We start from the raw sequence: 21,849 nt of genomic DNA on the forward strand, positions 1-21,849 counted from the left end.
TCTCTCAGAAAAATCCACGATCAGCTTTAGATACGACTATCGACTTGTTGCAGCCGATCATTGATCGTTATCACACCACACCTTTTTTCCTAGATCTGGTTAGCTCTTTCACAAAACGCGTAACGAGGACCGAAGATGGATACTGCTCGCCAGTACGTACAGTCAAAGGAGAGGACTTGTTAGGTCAGTAAAACTTGTCTTGTCCGATTCAACATCCCTGACGATAATCTGGAGAACTCTGCTATGTATACAAATACGCCGAGTTAAGGCCTCTTGCTCGCACGACAGATGGGCGTGACCCGTGGGAGATACGAAAAACAGGTGTATATCATCGATTGGATCTGAGAACGAAACAATCAATCTGGATCATTTTAAGCCCGATGCCTGCATCTTTAGGTGAATTGAGAGTCACAGAATGCTTGCAGAGCGACACTGGGCGGAAAATGATCTCCGTAAACCCACTCTACTTGCATACCGTGCTCATCTCCTGCTATCTAGCAAACTGGCGCCAATATTGTACCTACATGGAGATGGCTTTGGGGGAATTGGTATGTACAACCGTGTCCATCGTTGAAACTACTAATTGTTGGTAAATCTAGTCAGGACGTGTGATGACAATCAATCTCGATTCAGAATTTGACATCAGCCATGAGACTCTACGACAAACGAACAGCTTGAAGCAGAAGCTGTTACCACTTGGCTCGACTTTTACTGCCCTAGGCCTGGTGCTTGATACACTAGAGTCCGTCGGGGCTTTGGGTTCTAGTGATGACGAAGGAGAGCTTACCAGAACAACATGCAATCTCCGCAACGAATCTTTGTCATATGTTGAAAATTGCAAGTACCTCCTACAATTCTCTGACAGAATCCGAATACAGACGTCAGATGCGCTCAACCTCAAAAACCAAGACATCTCGGCACAGCAAAATGGACAGCTCTTCAGATTGGCCGAAGCTAGCGCGAGTGATTCACTTAGTATACGAGTTATCACGATTCTCACACTTGTGTATTTGCCGTTTTCGTTCGTTGCAGTGAGTATCCTACAGAAGTCAATACAATGAAACCACGACTAACATGTCCTTTTGTTCTAGACAATCATGAGCATGTGTTTCTTCGAAATGGACGTTTCAACTAACAAGATTCTTGTATCGCCTCAGATATGGATATTCTTCTGCGTATCTTTGCCGCTGGCAACGATCACAGTCGTCGTTTGGAGGTGGACCATGCTGCGAAAGTTTCCTTTGCGTGGCAGGAGTTCCCATACCACAGTCTACAAGTCTCCAGAAGATAAGGTGTAGGTTCGCATCTCTATGGTCGCTCATAGATTGGGATTTGTCTTTTTCTTGCAGCTATAACGAACGAGCTTTTGCTCGATTTTATCCAATCACAATGTGCCTATTGCCTGTGTCGATATTTGCTTTTGAGGCTCTGCGGCATGGTCTAAGGCCTCAGTCAGCAACATCGATGGCCCCTAAGCCACTATACGCGGTGTGGTTACACGAAAAGCCGTGCCTCGTCATCATAGGAGTTGTGATGCCATGTGATAGGTGCATTTGGCCGTATCTTATCGGCTAATAACTCATACGAGCCGCGCTTCGCCGCTTTGCTGGTCCTTCAGCGGGCTTGCGCACTATTGGTTTCTTGGCAAATGGCGGCCGCAACCATGAGTTCATGTTTGGGGCGGAAGCTTACCTCCGATTTTTGCCGCTTTGCTGGGAATGCACTCAGCCTCCTAGACAATTTCCTGATCTCACACACACGCAGCCTTTGTTCAGTTCTAATCGAAAGCATCCGACGTTGCCCCAAAACCTAACGAAGGAAGTTGAAGCACAACAATCCTGCTCGTGCGAGCTCTATATAGCGATGGAAGGCTCAGACGAGCATTTGGATGTACCGTACGTGGGAAACTCGCTGATTGATACAACTGAGCTTACTTGTATTTGAACAGAACCGATAATCCTCTAGCGCAAGAAGACTTCGATGTGGCGATGTTGAAGGCCGAAGAGTTCTGGCGGCGTCATAGTTTGGGCAACATCGTGGACGAAGACGATTTCGTCAAAGGTGCCCTTATATTCCATGACCTGGAAGGTGCTCGAGAATTCGAATATAAATCTTCGAAGCACACAGAAGAAGAGAAGCGGCGCTACGATGAACATCAAGAGCGTCTCTCTGGACTATCCTCTAGACAAAAGAGGTCCCTTCGATGGTATGCGTGTAGAACAGAGTACACGGTTGAACATCATGCAGATGCCGTTGTGAAGCAGATGATCTTCGCCGTTGGCGATGCTGTGGTGGGTGTGCTTGTTGGGAAGCCCAATGGTCCCGAGGATAAATTACTTTGGGACCATGTAAAGACCTTCAGCAGAGCGCAGTGGCAGATTTTCTGCACCTGCTGTCTGGCAGCTATGACACAGTACGTGTTCATGTCTGACGACTATGCGAGAATATTGTTATACTGAAACGTGCAGGGGTTGGGACCAATCAGCAATGAACGGTAGGAGGAGCTCCTCATGTACTGGGGTCGACTTATACAATGACAGGTGCGAACATCGCCTGGCCTACCCAGCTTAACGTCAAGATTGAAACCAATTTCGGTATCAATATATTCGGCTGGCTGAACGCAGCGCCATTCTTGATCGGTGCTATCGTGGGATGCCTACTGACAGATCCCTTGATTAATGCAGGCCTTGGGAGACGTTGGGCCATCGCCCTTGGGGGGTGGTTCAGCCTAATCCCAGTCATCTGTAAGTCACTCCCGCAGTAACATGACGAGATGGGATTTTCATGTGTTAATTAAATCAATTGTAGGCACGTTGTTTGTAACGAACTGGTGCGTAGTAAATAGTTCTCAATCGTGCAGTCACTAATGATATAGGGTTGGATTTATGTGTTGCCGAATAGCTCTGGGAGTCGGGTGGGTTCATCGTGATTGATGCTTCAGAGATGTTCCTGACACTGACACCTGATGCAGAATGGGTGCCAAGGCATCAGTTGTAAGAAGAGTGCCTGTCTGTCCTCTTGTTCGAGACACTAATGATCGGCCTCTTCTAGGTTCCTATTTACATCTCAGAGATAGCTCCAGAAGCTATTCGAGGCAAGTTTGCCTCCATGAGAGGATAACGAATACCGTAGACTGACGAGGCAAACAGGTCGAATGTCTATGTGCTGGCAGCTCTTCGATACTTTCGGAATACTAACAGGAAGTGTTGTAAATTATATCATATACTGCTACACTCAGGGCAAGCCGAACTGGAAAATCATGATCAGCATCTCTGGTGTACCTGCTTTGTTGTTTTTGACTCTGATAATGTTTTGCGTTGGTGAGTCCATTAGGCGCTCTGCACAGGATCCCCTTTTACTGACTCACAGACCTGCAGAATCTCCAAGATGGCTTTTGAAGAAGAACAGGTATAAGGAGGCACTTACCGCGCTCATCACATTGCACCAGCTGCCAAGCCCTGTGATTGCCTGCGGCGAGTTGTACATGATCTTTCGTCGGCTGGAAGCCGAAGAAAGTAGATACCTGGAGGACCTAAAGAGGAATCATAATCCCAACGACACAAGAAGTACAAGTGAGACCGAACTAAGTACTGAGCTACAAAGTGTTAGTGCTTCAGCGCTTGAAGGTCGGCAGGGCATAGCTCGACGCTCATTCATACAATCCCAGGGCGACGGGGCTATTGATGCGCAAATCACATCTTCCGGATCGACTTTACAGCCAAGGCGCGACGATTCTCCAAGGAGTTTTCCCACTGAAGAGGTACAACGTACGGAAAGCTTCGAAGCTACTACGCTAAGTAGAGAGAGTGCTCACAGTGGCGTTTACGTCCCGGTGAAGCTCAAAGATATAAGTCTGTCCACAAGAATCAAACTTCTCTGGCGAGTCAAACATATACGGCGGTGAGTGCATCATAAGGAACACTATACGGAAAGAAACGTGTAGTGGAAACACTTCGTGAGTTGCTTTGACAATATGTAATAGTGCCTTACGAGCCAGTCAATTCGTCATGGCAGCGCAGCAAGCATGCGGTGTACTATACCTCCATCGATCTGTCTTTTTAGCCCACTAATTCTTTGCAGATCAATATCCTTGCATTCATGTCTAACATAATGTTTGCAAATGCAATGGCAGAGAACGCCAACTTACCCAACCTACCCAAACTATCGTCTGTAGATACGGAACGGTCTCTGCAATTCTCCATCTACTTTGGAATTGTCAATTGCTTGTACGTACAGCACCATGTTTGTCTGCGACTTTGCGACTAATCCTCCCGTCAGCTCTACGCTTATCCCGCTCTTCTTTATCGACGGGGCAGGTCGCCGTGCTTTGCTAAAAGTTACTTTCCCTCTCATGGCGGTCAGTCTATTACTAGGTGGCGGGGGCCTCCTCCTTCGAGGCAGAGATCCAGAAGCGGGGCGAGATTTGTTCTATGCTTTCACAATTATCTTCACATTCGTAAGTTGCCCTGTCTCGATCAACATCACTTTTTCCTAGGCCAGCATTCGCGGACTCGTCCACAGGTGTTATAAGCTTAGACCAGTGCCATCTCCGATCTATGTTCCTTGAATCCCAATACCGAAGAACGTGCTAATGCCTCACACAGTTCTTTTCTATTGGCGAAGGCCCCGCAGCATTCGTCATCTCCTCAGAAGTCTTTCCATTGATGGTGCGCGAGCTCGGAATGAGTCTAGCAGTATGACCCAAATCTCTTTCATCTCCATAATCCACAGCTGATATCTTCCACAAGGTCTTCACCAATTTTTTCCTAGCCTCTATACTCAGCTTTTGCATCCCACAGGGTTTGACAAGAGCAGCAAACACAGGAGGTTTCTGGATGGCATTCGGGTAAGATCTCTAGCGTATTGTGTTGCGCGTTGCGCATGTGCTAATCACGTTGTTTCGGTAGGGGTTTGAACGTCGTGTTGTGGATTTTGTCTCTGCTTTTCGTGTATGAAACAAGCGGAGAGAGTCTGGAAGGTATCAGTACGAAGTGTACGTGTACTAGATTCCCGAGTGCACTGAAAGAGTGCTGACTGTCTTTGCAGATAACAAATCGTGGAAAGAAGGGTCCTGGCTCGGAAAGCGAATTTCCGAAGTTCGAGCGAAAATCAGCAAGAAGCAGTAAAGCACTCCTTTCACCTACTGCTACTGTACACTCTGCGAGTTTCTTTTCAAGGACGGACGCCTAGACGGGCTGCCCATTAGGTTGGCAGTAGCTTACGCAAAACACGCCCTCACCAGAGGTCCTCGGCGCCTCCTTTTGCCCCATGGGAGGCTTCTGGAACTATTCTCATAGTTGGACGTAAATCTATTGCCTACCTACCTACCTACTGTACACTCGACGCGAACTTGATTATTGTACTTTCTTTGTTTTGATGCAGACGCCCAATTGGACGAGGACCGGAGCAGATGGCACGATAATGCAAGAAAGGCTGTAAAGTAGATTCTGGGAAGTAGGATACTCGACGTTCGAAAGCAACTCATCTATCTTGATCCCGCCTCGCTGTGTCGTCAAATAAAAATGCCTCATCCGTCCTAGCCTCGGAAAGGTATCCACCCACTCCAGAACTCTTTGCCGACGATTCTCGTGTATAGCTAGTGTGTTGATCGAACATCGAGGGTGACATTGGCGGTTTGCCTAAAAATTCAGTTGATGAAGAAATTGGTATACGGCAACTACTTACAGGTAGTCCCGCCGAGTTGAAAGGGGGTGGTTTTTGCCAGGGCATCTATCTCGCTGACACGGTGTTGGCCTTCGGCGAAGCCCTCCAGACTTGCGCCGCACTTCAGGATAGCCACTGCGCTAGATTTCCACAACGGCGCGCCGAGTCGACGTGTATGCCACACAGATAGCAGCAAGAAGACTGTGCCGCCAAGAGTAGATACAGCCGGTAGAATGATGTATATCCATCGGATATTGTACACAACGACAGTACTGGTTCCGTTCACAACGGTACCGGTTTCGTCATTCTGCCGGAGGTTTATGGTGATACTTTCGGCCACGTTGTCGAATAATGTTACGAGATCAGAAACCGGGTTGAGTACTTGCATTGGAGAAGGTCTGTATTTCGCACCGTCTCCATCCCCGATCGAGATGTAGTACCCGGTCGGCACTCTGCGAGGGATACCTCCACGGAATGTACCATTATTGTGGGTTTCCACATTGACATACTCCTGTGTAGTTACATCCTCAAAGAACAGTGAATGCAGTTCTCTTCCGATGCTGTTAATCGACGTTTGCGGCATACTAAAGTTCCCCTCGAATATGAGGTCTGAGGTACGTAGTACAGTTAGCGATCGTTGGAGCAAGTACTTCAATCGAGCATTAGCTTACCCTGTCTAGGGAAACCCGTTGTTGTCACAAAATGACCGGCTTCTGGGTCCTTAAACCCACCACTCTCGAATCCGGCTGGAGGTAGGTTCGAGCTCTGTATTATGGAGGCGTTGATCTCGGAAGAGTGCTCTTCCAGAACGCCACCCACTGATTTTGAAGTTATCTCTCTCATGCACAGTGATAAGCCGCATTCCGAAGCAGTGAAACGTGGCTCCGTATCATTGTGGTATCTGATGGTAGCGACAGACCATAACAGTTTCGACTCGTCCCGAAAGCTAACGGTATCCGATGCATTGTATGTGCTCGAGATGATCGTTTCAAGCTGGTAATTGAATTTCTGCTCGCGTTCCATGTAGAGACCGTTAGGTAGATAATAAAAGTCCACAGGACCTGAGTGCAACTCCAGAGCTCCGTCGTTACCCACTAACTGTAGGACTTGAGGAGTATGCCTCTCATAATTTACTGTCTCTTTGACAAGAGTCTTCGTGATATCGAGGCATTCGCTGCATACCGCTAGCGTCGTATATTTTTCCCATAAGCAAGTTGTTGAAGGACAGCGCGCGCCTACCAAAGCTGTTTCATTTGTAGTTGCCAGGCCCGATCGAATTGCCGCTTGCATAGAGTAATCAGTAAGTACTTCTCTTGGGTCTATAATTCCTGAAAGCGTGTCAGCTTTTGCTGTTGTAGGACTGTTATGCGCGAATTACTCACTACCAAATCTAATCACACCCAGGCCTTTAGAATATCGAATCGCTCGTGGAATTGAAACTTCGTTCCCGGTCATCGTTATTTGTCGCTCACCCAGAGCGATAATCTGCTGGAAGAAAGGGTCTACAAAAAGCGATAAAATGATCAACGCAGCGCCTAGGGCAGGAGGTGACCTGATCCAAGCATCAGCATGCTAACGATTTTCACCACCGACGGTCATACCTGTACAAGCGTTGCCGGTAGCGCCAGAGCAGTACGATACTGCCCCAAGGACCTCGGCTGGCACTGTCGTGCGTCTCGAAGTGAACAATGGGCCCCGAACCATGTGAGAATAATATGTACGTCCACTGCCCGATGCACGAGGAGATGGCGAACAGAAGAGACGATTTTGAGGCTGTGGAAAGTGTCGAAATAATTGGATTCAGTCCCAGGCTGTACCATGAGAATACGGGTTTTTGGTCGTAATGCTGTAGTAAGACCACAGTTGTGACGAAAATTGCCCATGAAGATAACAGAAAAAATGTTTCAGCGAACCAAGTATCCGAGATTAGTCGCGCCATATCTAGGTACTGCTGCTCGAGGATGGGTCCAGTGCAACCGGACGAGCGAACAGCCCGGTGGCTGAGATAGGCTGCTTGATGAATCCGTGGAAAGTTTTACTAACTTATGCAATATAGTACGACAATAGAATTATGGAATGAGCGATTCGAGTCGAAAGAGGTGAAGACGATAAGTCTGAAGAGCTCTCATTAGAGCATATAAAAACTGAAGTTCTATCGCCTCAGGGAATAAGGCAAATGCCCACAGCAGAGTCGTTACACCTTTTCTCACCGTAGGACCGCGTTCCATTGACTATTCGGCCATACCTCAGGGCGGCCTAATGCTTTTCAGTCACGTGTTGAGAACTGCGCCTGGGCAATCAGAAGACGCCCGTCGAGCTCGAACTAGTCCTCTGATTGGCTGCTCAGTAACGTGACCGAGTAGTGCACGGATTATTACAGCTGAATAGTCAATGAAAAAGAGCGCTATTGTATGGTAATTGGCGGAAATCGTCAGGAACGTCATACGACAAACTGCTTGTATGCACGTACGATTTAGCGAACGAATAGAACACCCTCTGTAATTGCACGCCTTACACTCGAAATAGACCCCGAAGTCACCATCTTTTGGGGCGTAAAGAAGGCAGACGAGGCGCAGTGAGCGTTATGCGCGGGCACTCCAAGTAAGTCGGTGTAGAAGCTGACTTGCAAGCTGCGCACAACGTGTTCGCTTTCGGCACTTCTATCACGTGCCGACAGGCAACCCGTGGACGTTCGTGGAGAATCTGTGTTCAGCCGTGGAACGACCCTTCCACTAGCTAAGTGATCTGAAACACATATCTTCCTACCAGCTAATCTATACGGGCGATGAAGTAATCTCTTACCAAATCACTTCATCTTCTATAGGCGCTACTGCCCACAATACCTAATCTCGGGGTACAAAGTGGATGTTCAGGCTGGGCGATTGTCTGACACGTTAGGCCTTACGCCTCTAAGTCTGAAATCTTCAGGTATTAGTAGCGGGCTAGAACGCCTACATACCCACTTCCCTAAAATGCCAACATGACACTAACTCTGTAATCCCAACTTTAGGCATCTGTGGCAGGAGCGTAGGCTTGGCATGTACTTAGCCTAGCGGAGCATGCCCACCTAGCACCATACCTCATACTATACAGAATGCATACTCATCATCTTGCAGAGCTCCGGTCGTGTCACAGCATCCCACTTCTATCAATCTGCGTCTCCCGCATTATTATGCACACACGCATCGTTCACATTCCCATCCACACACGCATCGCCCTCCACATATCGGTGCTATAGAAAAGTTCCGAGCCACCTTCCGCGGTACTAGGCATTCATTTTCCTATATTTTCAGCCAACCTATGTACTATAGAAGGCTGACTATAGGCTAGAATCTGTTGAATCTATATTTTTGGGCCTGGTAGACGTTAAAATAGGGCACCAAGCTGTTAAAATTAGCTCACTAAAGTAATGAGACCAATAACTAGCCTCCTATAGTACACAGGCTGGCTGAAAATGTAGGGAATTAATGCCCAGTACCGCGGGAGGTGGTCGGAACTTTTGTATAGCACAATATCATCCGCCTATCTCGAGAGCCTGATCACCCTACGTTGATGTCTATCACAGCCCCATCTTGCACCGTACAGCCTGCGCGGGCGAAAGCCCGATGCACAGGCTTAGATGCCGCCAGACCGCATGCAACAGCGCCCTATCTCACTTATAGATTCTTGTTTGCCGGGCAATTGTGAACATAGGGCCACCACGCGCGACGTGGACAGAAGGCTGAAGAAAAGAAATGGCATGTACGCGAGGACATTCAAAAAGGAGGGTGAGGTTTCAAGCACTTGATTGATGATGTTAACTCGGTACATACACGCTGGGCCATCTATTCGTACTGTCATTACTCATTACACCCTCCATCGCTGTCTGTCTCGCTCACTCTCCCTCCCTCAACCTACCGAACAGCCAACCCCTTCTTATACGTCGCACTCCCTCATCCCACCCACTCCCCCGTGCCTCCGCCCATGATGTCTCTCCTCCTCCGCATCATACCCCTCCTCTCTATCCCCATGATGTCTATGATGCCTCCGCCTATGCCTCCTCTCCCCTCCTCCTCCCACTCCCCACCGCATACCTCTCCCTCTCCCTCTCATCTTCATACCTCCCCTCTCCCCAACATCACTATGACTCCTACTCCTACTCCGCTCCTTACTCCGATCTTTCTTACTCGCATGTTTCCTCCCCGTACCCCCGAGCAATAACCCCCTACGGTCCCCAAACCGGGGAAAATCGCGTCGCCGATGACCCCGCCCGCCCCTGCGCCCAGAAAAGTGTCGCGGCTCTTGTGCGACTTAGCATGCGCGGCGCGGAGGCGCTCGTCGTCGGAGTAGTCGTCGTAGCTGTCTCGACGGTCGCGGTCGGCGTGTGAATGCGAGCGGTGGTGGTGGTGATGCCGTCGCTTGTGGCGGCGGCGCGGGGAGGAGTCGTCTGAGGCGTAGGAGCGGCCTGAGTCGCTGGAGGGCGAGTCTTGGTCTGCGAAGTGGACGCGGGGGCGGCGGGTTGGGAGTGGCTGCGGTAAGGCTGGAGGGGGACGCCGAGGTAGCCGGTTTGCTGCTGAGGATAGCCCTGTGGTCTCATTTGCGGCGTGGAAGGGCGTGGCGAGTATGATGCTGGTGGCGGTGGGTAGGGCTGCTGGGGATGAGGATAGCCTTGGGGTGGTGGTTGTTGGTATTGTTGAGGCTGGTAGATCTGTGGTGGTTGTTGCTGTTGCTGAGGAGGATGTTGGCTGGGATATGGCGAATAGGTTGGTGGTTTGTCGTTGTAAGGCTGGAGCTGGTTTGGAGGCTGCGAGTATAACTGTTGCTGTCCTGGTAGCTCATATGGGTGCGGTCTGTTGTGGCCTTGCACCTGCTGCGCGGCCGCAGTGCCCATGTAGTATTCTGCTGCTGCCATCTCTTATGCAAGTCTTCCACGATGTAGTATTAGGTGTACAAGAATTATCTAGGATGGAAAGGCTATTATTATATAGCGGAAGGGTATCGTCGGCGAAAGAAGGCAAGGCGGACTCGCCGCCTTATTAACCACCTCGAGGCAGTCATCTCGCAGCTTCGGCGGATAGCCACTCCCCCGGATACGTCATCAGGTCGTGTACGAGATCTTGTGAGCACTGTTTGCACCAAATTGGGTTGAGCGGAGGGCCTTGGCTGAAGTGGGTTCCCTGCCGGGTGCCGAAGTCCCATGCCCATTGTAGGCGAGGACCTGCACGCTTACAGATGCGCAGGCCTAGCGAACCATACATCACGAGCCTTTCACAAGCATCCCAGCACTGAGTCAAAGCGAGGCGACATTGTTGGAACAATGATGTAAGAAAGAACGCGGGTATATGCATGTGGGTATCTGAATACTGAAGCAAACAAGACGTGTAGAACTTCGAGGTGGCGTCGTTCGCACAAAGGCGAACCATACCAAGGCCATGGAAGAAACTTCCCGGGCCAATCAAAGTTGCCACAGAGGCTGGCTGCTAGCATGAGGCTAGGCACAAATCATCATGACTGCAGCGAAAAAGGCGCTACCTGCCAGTCTGGAGAGGCTGAGCTTCCGCATCTCCCGGTACACCTTGGTATCCACCTTCAGGCATGGGTACGCCTTCGACCTTCTTCACAGCTTTGCCTTCGATGTGCATCATGATGCCTCCTACACCTGCGACAACACAGCCCAGCGCGACGAAGAGGCCCGTTGCCCATGACGGGCGATCGTACCTGTTGTAGTTATACATGTAAAAGCACAGCACGACCTGGAAGAAAGTGTTCCACACGTTCATCCACACCACGAAGTCCATCTTCCAGCCCTTGGTAGGCGGCGCGCGCATACCCGTGGGCGGGGGATCGGGGATTTTCGAGACGGGTATCGGCACAGCGGGATCATCCGGGTTCACAGTCGAGGCGTCCGCATCTTCCGGCAGCTCCTGCGAGCCAGGCAAGCGGAACCATCCACGATGTATGCCTGCGAGCCTCCTCATGCCGATCTGTTTGCGCGTCGCGCCACCGAGACGCCAGTATCCCAGCCAAAATAAGTCGCGAAACCTCCATGGCGCAAGCCCAAAGCCGGTGACGCAGAAAAGTGCGTTGAGGATTTGCGAGTCGATCTCGACCCATATTCGTCGCGGAGACTGGATGTCGTCGCACGTTGGGGTGCACATGGCGGGTGCAGCGTTGCAGAGGAGAAGGAAGAGCATGCCGCCCCAGGCCACCACGTTCAAACCGTACAGTGTGATGAGAAAGCCCGGAATTGTGAGAAACCACTTCCAGAAGGCTTTCAGCCCGATGACGGTCGAGGTTGTCCATGGTAGCTTTGGTGGAGGTACATAGCCGTTGGCGTACTGTCGCATGGTCAGATTTGTAGTAGAGGAGTTTCGAAACAAACATACATGCTGCGGCTCTTCTTTAGATTTGTCACTACTCGACTTGCCCTTTCCTCTGATCTTCGACCCATCCTTCAAGTCTTCCTTCGCAGCGTCCTCGTAGCTTGGTGCTTGTGATATGTCGTAGGGAGGAGCCTGCTCTTGCGGAAGATGTGCATTCATATCTTCCTCCGTCAACGTAGGGAACGGCTCAACAGACTGCTGCGCGCCTTGCGACTTGAGCTTATCAGACGGACTTGTCTGCGTAGTGTTCACCGGCGGTCGATCTTCGCTTCCATGCTCGACGAGGTCCTGCAGATTGCTGCCCGTTCTTTGCAGAGACCGCGCATTGATCTCGTTCTTGCTTCCTCTTCGTTCCGCCTTCATCCGCTGCGGCTCCTCCTTCCAGCCCGACTCGTCGAAGTGACCGCCCCTGATCTCTGCCAGCGTAGGCGCTTTCGCGGTCACAGAGCCTGTAGCTGCCCACATGCCAGGCGGTGGCGCAGCTTCCATAGCCTTTATACTCGCGGTACGGATACGACTGGTGACTGAATTGGTAGACGCATTGGTAGACGTGCGCGACCGCTTTGCGACGGGTGTTGTCGGAGTGGCGCTCGTTGACGGCGGCGTGGTCTGCGTGGCATCGGGGCGAGGGAACGGGACTGGTGTTGGTATGTCATTGTTTGAGGAGGCCATGGCTGTGAATGCGGTCGCAGGAAAGAGCGACTGTGAAGCGCGCCGGCGCTGGTGTATAGGACACTGAAGACCCGGCGTATCCGTCGGAAACGACCGTACATGCTACGCGAGTACGCGACTCTAGCTGCAGTGCTCGGCCTTGCCGCGGCGCATGTCAATTCGCAAGCCTAGACGTTCCAGGCGGTGGCGCTGAACTGGGCAGCATCCTGGGCCTCAAGATTGGATACAAGCTCTGCTAGACTGATGCATCCGGCAAAATGCCACGATAATAATTTAACTAGGCCAGCACAATCGCAAACAGGAAAGCCATCAAAGGGGCCCCAGGCTGTCGCACATGCAAGGCTGGGGTAGGGTCGTTAGGCTACCGGGGAATAAATGGAGGCGTGGGGCACGCGGGAAATTGCCTTTGTACATGTTCATGATATCTTGTTTTTGTTCGTGTATATACATTATGCGACTATCAATTTTGTCTTATGTCCTATAGATGATCAATTTCCACACCGGTTATCCAACGCCTTTGAACGATGCCGACGACAGTGAAAGAGCGATTAAAGCAGGGTCCAGGCGAATCCCAGTGTGGCAGAAAGACCTGAGAGTGCTACCACCCATACAAAAGTTCCGTCGCGCTTGAACGTCGAAGGAGCAGCGCCGGGTGTTGATGTGGTCGACGACTCGGGCACGGAGCCAGATGCAGAACTTGTCGCGGCAGGTCGGGTTATGCTTCCAGAGGAGCTTCGAATGGAACCTTGGGATGCAGAAGACGAGCCCTCGGATACAGAAATAACACTGGTTGAGCTGGCGCTTGCGGAGGAAGGCTCAGGTGTCTCCCCCTGTGGGATCGACATCTGTCCAGTCGCCGATGCGCAAGGAGTGTTTGTGTAGACGCCATCACAGAAAGTGAGTTGAGGAATCGATTCCGTGGTGCGCAGTGGGTTGGTCAACGGGCCTATTCCTTGTTAGAAAGGATATCGAAGCTGCCTGGCGCGAATGCGCACATTGGGTACAAGGCTCAACGACGCAGACCTCCAGGCACGCCGAAGTAGACTCACCCTCAGTTGCGACGCTGCTCGGCAGGATAGTCTGAATGGTCATGAAGCCCTCCTCGCTGGTCACCTCCCCGCTGGTCACCGAGACTGGCGCAGTGTCCTGTGCAGTCACACCAGCAAGCAAAAGGAAGGCGCAAGCGAAAGGTCGGGCGAACATGGTGCTGATTTGATACTTTGGATGGAAACGAATGTATTATCGTGTGCAGTCGCAGAACTTGGAGAAACGTCGAAGACTTTGAATGCGTGCGAGTGCAGACAGAAGCAGAGGGAGGAAGAGGCCCTGAGTTCATGCGCGCTGGCGCTTTGTGCATCGCGCGCCTCTGCATTTACGTAGCCTGCTCGATTCTCGTGGCCATGTGAGGCTTAGCGGGCGTGGCTCCTTCCTGCTAGGGCTCAGCTCCACACCAGAAAGGGCGAGCACATCCAATAAAGCGTCGCAGCTCAAGACAGCTATAGATCGTCGAGGGCACATGAAACCGGCTGAGTTCGTGTCGCCACGCCAATATGCTGCCAGAGACGTGATGTGTTGTTTGCTGCGGGAAGGTGCTCTCTGCTCGCAATCAATTCTATTCTATCGACGGTCACTGGGCACACCGCGTGAGCGAGCTGCCTGGAACGTGAATGTGGAGTAACAGAGGGTCCTCGGTTGCTGCGGTCGATATTGGACCAGCGCTCCTGTTAGTAAGCGCTCTATTGGACCGGCGTACATGGTGCTCTGTTTTGAAACGAGATCCACGTGACTCTGCGTGCAATGCTCACTAGCCGTAAAGGGTAAGCGCGGACTCAACCTCGATGACGTCGGTGCACGAGTCTCCACATTGCAAGATGAAGCTGATGTGATCCGAGATTAGGAGAGAACTCTGGAATGCGGAGAGATGGCCCCCGTTGTGTGGATACCCCGTGCTGACTATCCGCGCTAAGATATGAATAGCTGGATTAGCCGCCCATCTTCTACGCCCCCGGATGCCCTCTCAATTCTTATGAACATGTATCGTTGTGAGACCATCCCAGACGAAAGGCGCCGATGAGAAGGACCGGAGGCTCTTCAAAAGCCTCAAGTTAGATGTGGCGTCTGATGTAGTCCCTCCTTCACCACGCCCCGTCTTTCGTACCTGTTCTCTTTTGACCAAGGCACTGCCCAGCAGAGTCCCAATACGATGCCTCAGCCAACGCTACCAGACCGAATCTGGTCCGTGTTTTCCATCATTAGGCTTGGCTTCAAAGCGCCATTCACAGAGCGCGGTCCCCCAGAGTTCCTGTATGATCTGTTCAAAGACTGCCTAAACCAGCTTGAGAAAGAGGAAAGACCCGAATGGATAATGTGGGGCAATGAGACGACGGATCCGGACAGAGTGTGCATCATGATAGGTTCGTGCGGGGCTGACGACTCTGTCAAATCCGGCTGACATGGTTCTTGTAGGACGGAAACTGCTCTCTAACCAGAGAGACTCAGTCTCCCAAGTGGCATTGTCGGAGTTGAAGGCGAAAGGAGTGCCTCGGGCTATCGAACCACTTTTCCCTTTCCTGACATCGTCACCCAGCATTCGTCACTTACAGAGCCCGGATCGTAATGAACCGGTACTCTGCGGTTCTTACCCTTGGTACGAGCGACACTGCGACTTCTTTACTGTTGAAGCTCCTTCAGATGGTCCGCTCGATGATTCGATCGAGGCCGAAATGACGAAGTTGCGACAGAATTGTATATCGCTCCTTCCTGATATTCTCTGTGGCAAGGATCGTCCTCATGGAGATATAAAGGAGGTGACATTGGGCATGGATGCATACCAGGAGAAGGTCGACCCCGATCTTGGACATCATGTCAATGATTTTGTGCTCCTTGTCTACTGGTCAAACCAAGAGGCAATGGCTCGATTCAAGCACCCCGAATTAGAGAGCATAGCGCAGTATGGAAAGAAGATTGAGACTGATTGGTGGAGACAAGAAGTTGTGGGTCATTTTTCGAGGCTCGAAAGTGCAGGTGCACGGGTGGAACATTGCACCTTCGCACTGAGGGATTTCGCAGCCAATTATCCATTGGTCTGGCCAGACGCCGAGATCGAGGCTGCAAGACGTAGGACGCAGAAGTCCGACAGAAGAGGATGTAAAAGCTGTTGCACTATGTGAGACGAATCTGACGAAATACTCCCATTCTCAAAATTCAAAGAACCGTCCAAAGGATCAACTCAGGAGCCACTGGACATCCTGCGCTACTATACACCACTGTCTACCACCTAGTCATCTTTCTTCGCCTTGTGATCTTTCAACGGCATTGCAAAGCCTTTGGACCAATCATACTCACTGAAAAACATGGCCAGTGCAAAGAAAGCCGAATTGTCAGGATTTACCATCGCAGATATGCCACCATAAAGGGCGAGGTCTCTCGACAGATCATATCCGTAAGCCTTCATATTAACCTCCTGGTCCTCATATTGGTTTGTAGCAGGGTTGTATTTGTTCTCCGTGGTTCTGATACGGGTTCCCTCCTTGTCGACAGCAGCCTCGTCGTCACCTAGAGCTGCGTTAGCGTGTGCATAATTCAGTGAGCCGCGTGTGAATGCGGCATAGTGAGCTTTCCATACTGCGTGTGAGGAGATGATGCAGCTCATGCAGCCAAGTCACAGGCATGATTTCACCGCCAACTCTCTTGACATCCTCAAGTTTCGTTACACGACCGAGTGTAAGCAACTGTAGAAACATGTCGTGATCCACCTTTTTGTACCGCCTACTGGCTGGTTTTATACCGCTGCGCAGGTCTTGGAGGGTGACGGTTTTGTGGACGTTTGTATCCAGGCCCTGTAGGACAGATTAGTACGTGGCGTTCATCCACGACGGGTCTTGAAGAAGAGGCTTCCTTACGCCTTTGCAGAAGAATATCGTATTCCGAAGTGGAATCGTGACTGCTAGGTGATTTGGATCCGTACAGATGGGCCCGTCCTCAGGATCCTGCGGCGGTGGACGTTCGTCGTATCGTTGATCTGTAGGCATATACTGCGAATACCAGACTCCACCAACATTCGTACATTGTGGATCTCGGACATAGTTAGTACTTGATTTGTGTCAGAAAAAGAATCGGGAATACTTACGCGTAGCTTCGATGTTCTGTCCTTGCGCATCACCGGGGTCGCGTGTCCCTACTTTGATGAACTCATAGTGTGAATCGGTGCACACCAGAAGAGGACTGTTAGCATTGTGCCCGCTACAAAACTCATTGACCACGCGGTTATAGAAGCCTAAGAATACATTAGCATATTTGACCAATTCGTGGTTCACACTTCAGAGCTCACTACTCACTCTTCACGGTTCTTTCATGCCCAAGAATAGTCTCCCCAGGCTTTTTCGCACCCGGCGGGTCATTCTTCTTCACGAAAGGATCCCTGCCAAACAGCGAAAAATACGTTTCACGAATACGTTGCCACCTCTTCCAATTATCAACTGGCACCTGTGCGTCATCGTCCGGCCTGGGCGGCCCATCGCCTTCAGTAACTTCCGCCTGTTTTAGAAGAAACTCTAATTCGTTGCTGGCTGAGCGTGCCATCAGGCACATATCTTCGTAAGATGCTTTGAGATTGTCAAGATCGGTTCCAGTGCATCGTCCCGTTTCTGAGCCTCCATTTCCGCCGAGGAGAGTGAAGGTCGGCTAAAAGAGGTTGTGATCAGCCGCGCATATAGGATTCGCTGTTATACATCTACACTTACGAGTAAAGAGTTCTCGGCACCGTCGTCCGGGATTGCATCGGTTTGAAGCACACCTGCTGAGAGGAAAAGAAGGAGAACCCGTCCAGGTTTAGAGAACATGTTCAATGTTAATAATCTGACTGTGGACAAGATGCTAACGCAGCTCAAGAAGCGACTAGCGAGCTGAAATCTAAGAGTGAGAATATATTTGCAGCAGGTTGGAACTGAGAGATTTATATGTCCACCGCTTCTCATGCTTCATGCTTCTCACTGAGGCTCAGCACCACTCGACGCCGTCCAAGACAAGAACAACAAGAATAACTTGCGGATACCACGTCCGGTATGACAAGTGAGTACATGTTGTTCCATCTTCGGTCCGATATAAGATCTCCCAAGGCGAGGCCCTCAGTCTCAACCTATCCGCCCGTGTGTGCCGCAACGACGGGCACTCGTCATACCACAAATACGACACCTACACATCAGATTTCAAACACGAGAATGGGAGCATACTCACGGCGCCTAGAGCTCACGTGCGTATCCGCCCCACGCGCCGCGTGGGGCAAGTAGACTCACCAAATGGGGGCTGCTACCGGCAACGATAATTGGTCGACTTTTCGGAACTTTTGTTTCCCGTTGTACTTCGGTCAGCTTACGGGTGTGACCGAGTAGAAATACTCCAAAACATCTGAGAAGCAGCGCCGCCGCATTCTTACTTGCGTGTTCGGCTATACGTTCGGCCGTACTCGTCTCAAGTTGTCTGTCCAGAAATACAATGGGCATTGTTCGGATGATCGACGTAATGTACAATGGACGTTGTTCGTAGGATTTGAAACATGTTTGCCCAAGAGCTTTTGCGGCGCTAACTCAGGAAACCCGGAACTCCATCTATATCAAGACTCCATTAAGTGATGAATGTCTTGAGACCACAGTAATTGAGCACATTCTTTCCCTTGGAGCATAGCCACGTTTTAGGTTGTCTGATTATTTTGGAAGGGTAATATGCGTAAATGTGGCGAGGAAGCTATATAATCTCTACACGTCCCGACGATACAATCATCACCTCAACCATTTGCAGCTTCTCGTTGAGTTAAAAACTACTATATCTTGCTATTGCCCTGCGAGCCACATTTCCATCAGCTCGGGCGCTTGGAGCTTCTCTAAATGAAGCTACCGCTCTTCATTTTGTATGCAGGGCTCTCTGTAGCGGCCGATGTGCTCGTTTGCACGGATGAGTCGTGCTACGCGACCGAACCATCGCTTCCCCGACCTACCGCCATGACTGGCTCAGATGGGATATCCTCTTCGTTGATCCCATTCGTTTGGACGGACTTGACTGAGCTCTCCGCCACAACCACCATCGAAACCACCATTACCCAAACCGACACCGGTGCACTGCTCATCACTCCTACTGTCAGTGTAGTCGTACAACCGAAAGGCTATTGGTAAGAACTTCCCCTCAACTCTGTATCGTGACTTATAGTTTGTAGGTGGCGGAACCAACTACTTGGACCTCCAGTGACACCACCCGGTCCGCAACCAAGGAGTACGACTGAAGTCGTTGCACCTCCACCAGGCACCAGTGGAGGCCCAAATCCTCCACCTGGAACCCCCACGCCTGTCATCTCAACGTCAAGCTCGACCGATGCTGGCGGGGTAGTTGTACCGGTACCTATCACTCTGACGCCTCCTGGCCCACCTCAAAATCCAGATCCTCCAAGCCCAGACAATCCAAGCCCGGATCCCAGCTCTGGTCCAATACCAGACAGCCCTTCCAGCCCAATGCCTCCGCCAGGGACCCCAACCCCAACCCCTCTAATCTCAACATCGAGCTCAACTGATGCGGGTGGAGTGGTTATCCCAGTACCTATCACTTTAACACCTCCTGGACCGTCACCAAATCCAGATCCAAGCGACCCAGATCCAAGCGACCCAGATCCAAGCAACCCAGATCCGAGCAACCCAGATCCGAGCAACCCAGACCCAAGCAACCCAGACCCAAGCAACCCAGATCCGAGCAACCCAGATCCGAGCAACCCAGACCCAAGCAACCCAGACCCAAGCAACCCAGACCCAAGCAACCCAGACCCAAGCAACCCAGACCCAAGCAACCCAGATCCTTCCAATCCGGACGACCCTTCCAATCCAGATGATCCTTCCAATCCGGATGATCCACCCAGTCCAGATGATCCGAACCCCAACCCTAATCCAAATCCTAATCCAAATCCTAATCCAAATCCTAATCCAAATCCTAATCCGAACCCAAACCCCACTCCAGATCCTGACCCCGATCCATCAAACCCTCCTCAGCCTAGCAATACAGGTAGCAACGATACCACAAAAACAGGTGGCGGAGGCGGAGACCCCACGCAGGCTCCTAGCCCCACGGTACCTCCAGAGCTTGACTGTGACGAACCGAAGACAGCAGACCAGTGTACCGCATCCTGCATCGCCAGTACTGCCAATCCCGACACGACCCTGACCACAACATGTACGACGACTGTATGCCGCAAAGACATCGCTTGCAACGCGGCACCCACTACCGTGTCTGAAATCCTCACAAAACAGGATAATCCGGCTTGTACGCTAGCACCTTCCCTTAGCCCAGACGGACCCAGGCCGCTTGCGGATGCTCAGGCGATCTTGAACGGGGCGGATGCTATCGAAGATATGCTGGGCAAGATCGATCCGGGTTTAGTAGAGGGTGGAAACGCGACTGCGAGTCCGTCCGCGACACTCGTGCTGACAACGATGGCAACGGTCGTCTCTTCGACGACTGTTGAAGCACCTCCGCCACCATCAACATCCGAGGAACCACCACACCCTCCTTCAACGTCTGAGGAACCTCCACCACCCCCTCCCTCGCCAACACCACTGCCCCCGGTCACAGACAGGTGGACAATGCACATCCACCAGCAAATCATCGGCGACATCTGGGAAATCGAGTAAGTCCACTTCCTCCCTCGTCTCCAACCAATGTCGTTACCACTAACCCTGTACCTCAGCTGGACCCTCACCGACTCCAACGGCCAGGACCGCAACAAGGGCGTCGGCTCCCCCATCACAGCGCCGGATCTCCCTAACACCATCGACATGAAAGTATGGGATCCGCTGGACAAAGACAAGACGCGCATCCAGTGGGAGTATACAGAAGGGTGTCATGCGATGTGGAGCACGGGCGGGAATGATGGCCAGGGGCTTCTCGGCGGTTGTGGGGAGAATGGGGATTTTGAATGTGATGATCAGAAGGTGGAGTGGACGGCGTATGGGAGCGGTTGGGAGAGGTCTTTTGATTGTAGAATTAGGAGTGGGCTGTTTAGTGTGGTTGGGAGGGAAGTAACAGGAAATGATGGAGATGTGTAGAAGGAGGGGGATATGCTATGCTGGATACTGGTCAAGGAGTTTCTGATTTTTTAGTCTTGAAGGACACAATATATCATGTTTGTAGCTACCATGTTTCAGCAGACAGCAACACTTGATCCGCAAAGATGCAGGTGGAATGGGCGGCACGTGACCAGGTGTTCTAGATGGCTTGGGAGCCGCAGAAGGTACGCGCACACGTCCGAATTAGATCATCAGTACCCTGAGTGCACCCGATGCGAAGGTCAAGGAGAATTTTCCAAGATGAATTGCAAGCACTATTAGGGAGGCACAATGGACAGACGAAGCTCACGTAGACAAAGTGGTGAGGTCAGTGCTTGGCGAGTCCTGAGTCAGTCCTTATCGATTGCTCTTTCTCGTCCCACCCCAAAACTTTCCAAACACCACGAACCTAGCACGATCACCAAACGCAACCTCCTCCCACCATGGCGCGCACAGAAACAGACATCGCGCCCCCTCCGTCCGCGCCCATCCAATCCCTCATCGCGCAAGATACTTCCACAAAGACTCACGATCCCACGCTCCACTCACTGGCCCTCCAAATACAACATAACCTCCAATACCAACACAACTGGACATCTCTACACATCCACACCCACTCCCCGCTCACCGGTTCGCTCCTCCCGCGCCCACTTCTCTCCGGCCTACCCCCAAACCGCCTCTATATCCACCCCGACGAGCAGATCGAGCTGTTAAAAGACGCCGACCGAGCGCGCAAAGCACAGAAAGAAGGCGAGACGGGCGCATTAGAGGTTAAGGCCGAGCCGGAGCGGGAGTGGATCTTGCCGGCGAGATTGAGCGAGAAGTGGACGCTGAGGAGGCTGGCGGAGGTTTTTGATGGGATTAGTGAGGTACCACCGGAGAAGGAAGACGTGGACAGTGAAGGGAAGAAGGGGAAGGTGAGCAGGTGGAGGGAGACGAAGAGAGTGGTGCTGGCGACAGTGGATACGGATAGTACGGTGGTGTACTATATTGTGCAGGATGGGGTAGTGAAGCCCAGGCAGAATTGAGACGGGGACGTCAAGACCATGCGGCATGCTTGCGATACTAAG

At 51.4% G+C, this 21,849-nt stretch overlaps 7 protein-coding genes across 7 annotated transcripts; 4 read left to right on the forward strand and 3 right to left on the reverse strand.

The window, feature by feature from the left end:
- Nucleotides 1-1,988: 1,988 nt before the first annotated feature.
- Nucleotides 1,989-3,904, forward strand: N0V89_009351 (uncharacterized protein; the record flags this gene model as incomplete). The annotated part of the gene is made up of 2 exons (XM_056218102.1): nucleotides 1,989-2,348; nucleotides 3,239-3,904. The coding sequence occupies 2 exons, from the start codon at nucleotides 1,989-1,991 to the stop codon at nucleotides 3,902-3,904; spliced, it is 1,026 nt and encodes a 341-aa protein (XP_056067367.1).
- Nucleotides 3,905-11,171: 7,267 nt separating this feature from the next.
- On the reverse strand, nucleotides 11,172-12,698 carry N0V89_009352 (uncharacterized protein; the record flags this gene model as incomplete). The annotated part of the gene is made up of 1 exon (XM_056218103.1): nucleotides 11,172-12,698. One exon carries the CDS (start codon nucleotides 12,696-12,698, stop codon nucleotides 11,172-11,174), a length of 1,527 nt encoding a protein of 508 aa, XP_056067368.1.
- A 2,203-nt stretch (nucleotides 12,699-14,901) lies between these two features.
- Nucleotides 14,902-15,849, forward strand: N0V89_009353 (uncharacterized protein; the record flags this gene model as incomplete). The annotated part of the gene is made up of 3 exons (XM_056218104.1): nucleotides 14,902-15,096; nucleotides 15,302-15,691; nucleotides 15,820-15,849. 3 exons carry the CDS (start codon nucleotides 14,902-14,904, stop codon nucleotides 15,847-15,849), a joined length of 615 nt encoding a protein of 204 aa, XP_056067369.1.
- Nucleotides 15,850-15,975: 126 nt separating this feature from the next.
- Nucleotides 15,976-16,782, reverse strand: N0V89_009354 (uncharacterized protein; the record flags this gene model as incomplete). The annotated part of the gene is made up of 3 exons (XM_056218105.1): nucleotides 15,976-16,253; nucleotides 16,324-16,537; nucleotides 16,765-16,782. The coding sequence occupies 3 exons, from the start codon at nucleotides 16,780-16,782 to the stop codon at nucleotides 15,976-15,978; spliced, it is 510 nt and encodes a 169-aa protein (XP_056067370.1).
- Nucleotides 16,783-17,027: 245 nt separating this feature from the next.
- Nucleotides 17,028-17,539, reverse strand: N0V89_009355 (uncharacterized protein; the record flags this gene model as incomplete). Its single annotated transcript, XM_056218106.1, has 2 exons — nucleotides 17,028-17,381; nucleotides 17,441-17,539. 2 exons carry the CDS (start codon nucleotides 17,537-17,539, stop codon nucleotides 17,028-17,030), a joined length of 453 nt encoding a protein of 150 aa, XP_056067371.1.
- A 1,155-nt stretch (nucleotides 17,540-18,694) lies between these two features.
- Nucleotides 18,695-20,779, forward strand: N0V89_009356 (uncharacterized protein; the record flags this gene model as incomplete). Its single annotated transcript, XM_056218107.1, has 3 exons — nucleotides 18,695-18,861; nucleotides 18,907-20,361; nucleotides 20,422-20,779. 3 exons carry the CDS (start codon nucleotides 18,695-18,697, stop codon nucleotides 20,777-20,779), a joined length of 1,980 nt encoding a protein of 659 aa, XP_056067372.1.
- A 125-nt stretch (nucleotides 20,780-20,904) lies between these two features.
- On the forward strand, nucleotides 20,905-21,807 carry N0V89_009357 (uncharacterized protein; the record flags this gene model as incomplete). The annotated part of the gene is made up of 2 exons (XM_056218108.1): nucleotides 20,905-20,910; nucleotides 21,193-21,807. 2 exons carry the CDS (start codon nucleotides 20,905-20,907, stop codon nucleotides 21,805-21,807), a joined length of 621 nt encoding a protein of 206 aa, XP_056067373.1.
- Nucleotides 21,808-21,849: the final 42 nt, after the last annotated feature.

This window comes from Didymosphaeria variabile (genome assembly GCF_027946475.1).
Source record: "Didymosphaeria variabile strain IMI 356815 chromosome Unknown scaffold_7, whole genome shotgun sequence".
NCBI lineage: Eukaryota > Fungi > Ascomycota > Dothideomycetes > Pleosporales > Didymosphaeriaceae > Didymosphaeria > Didymosphaeria variabile.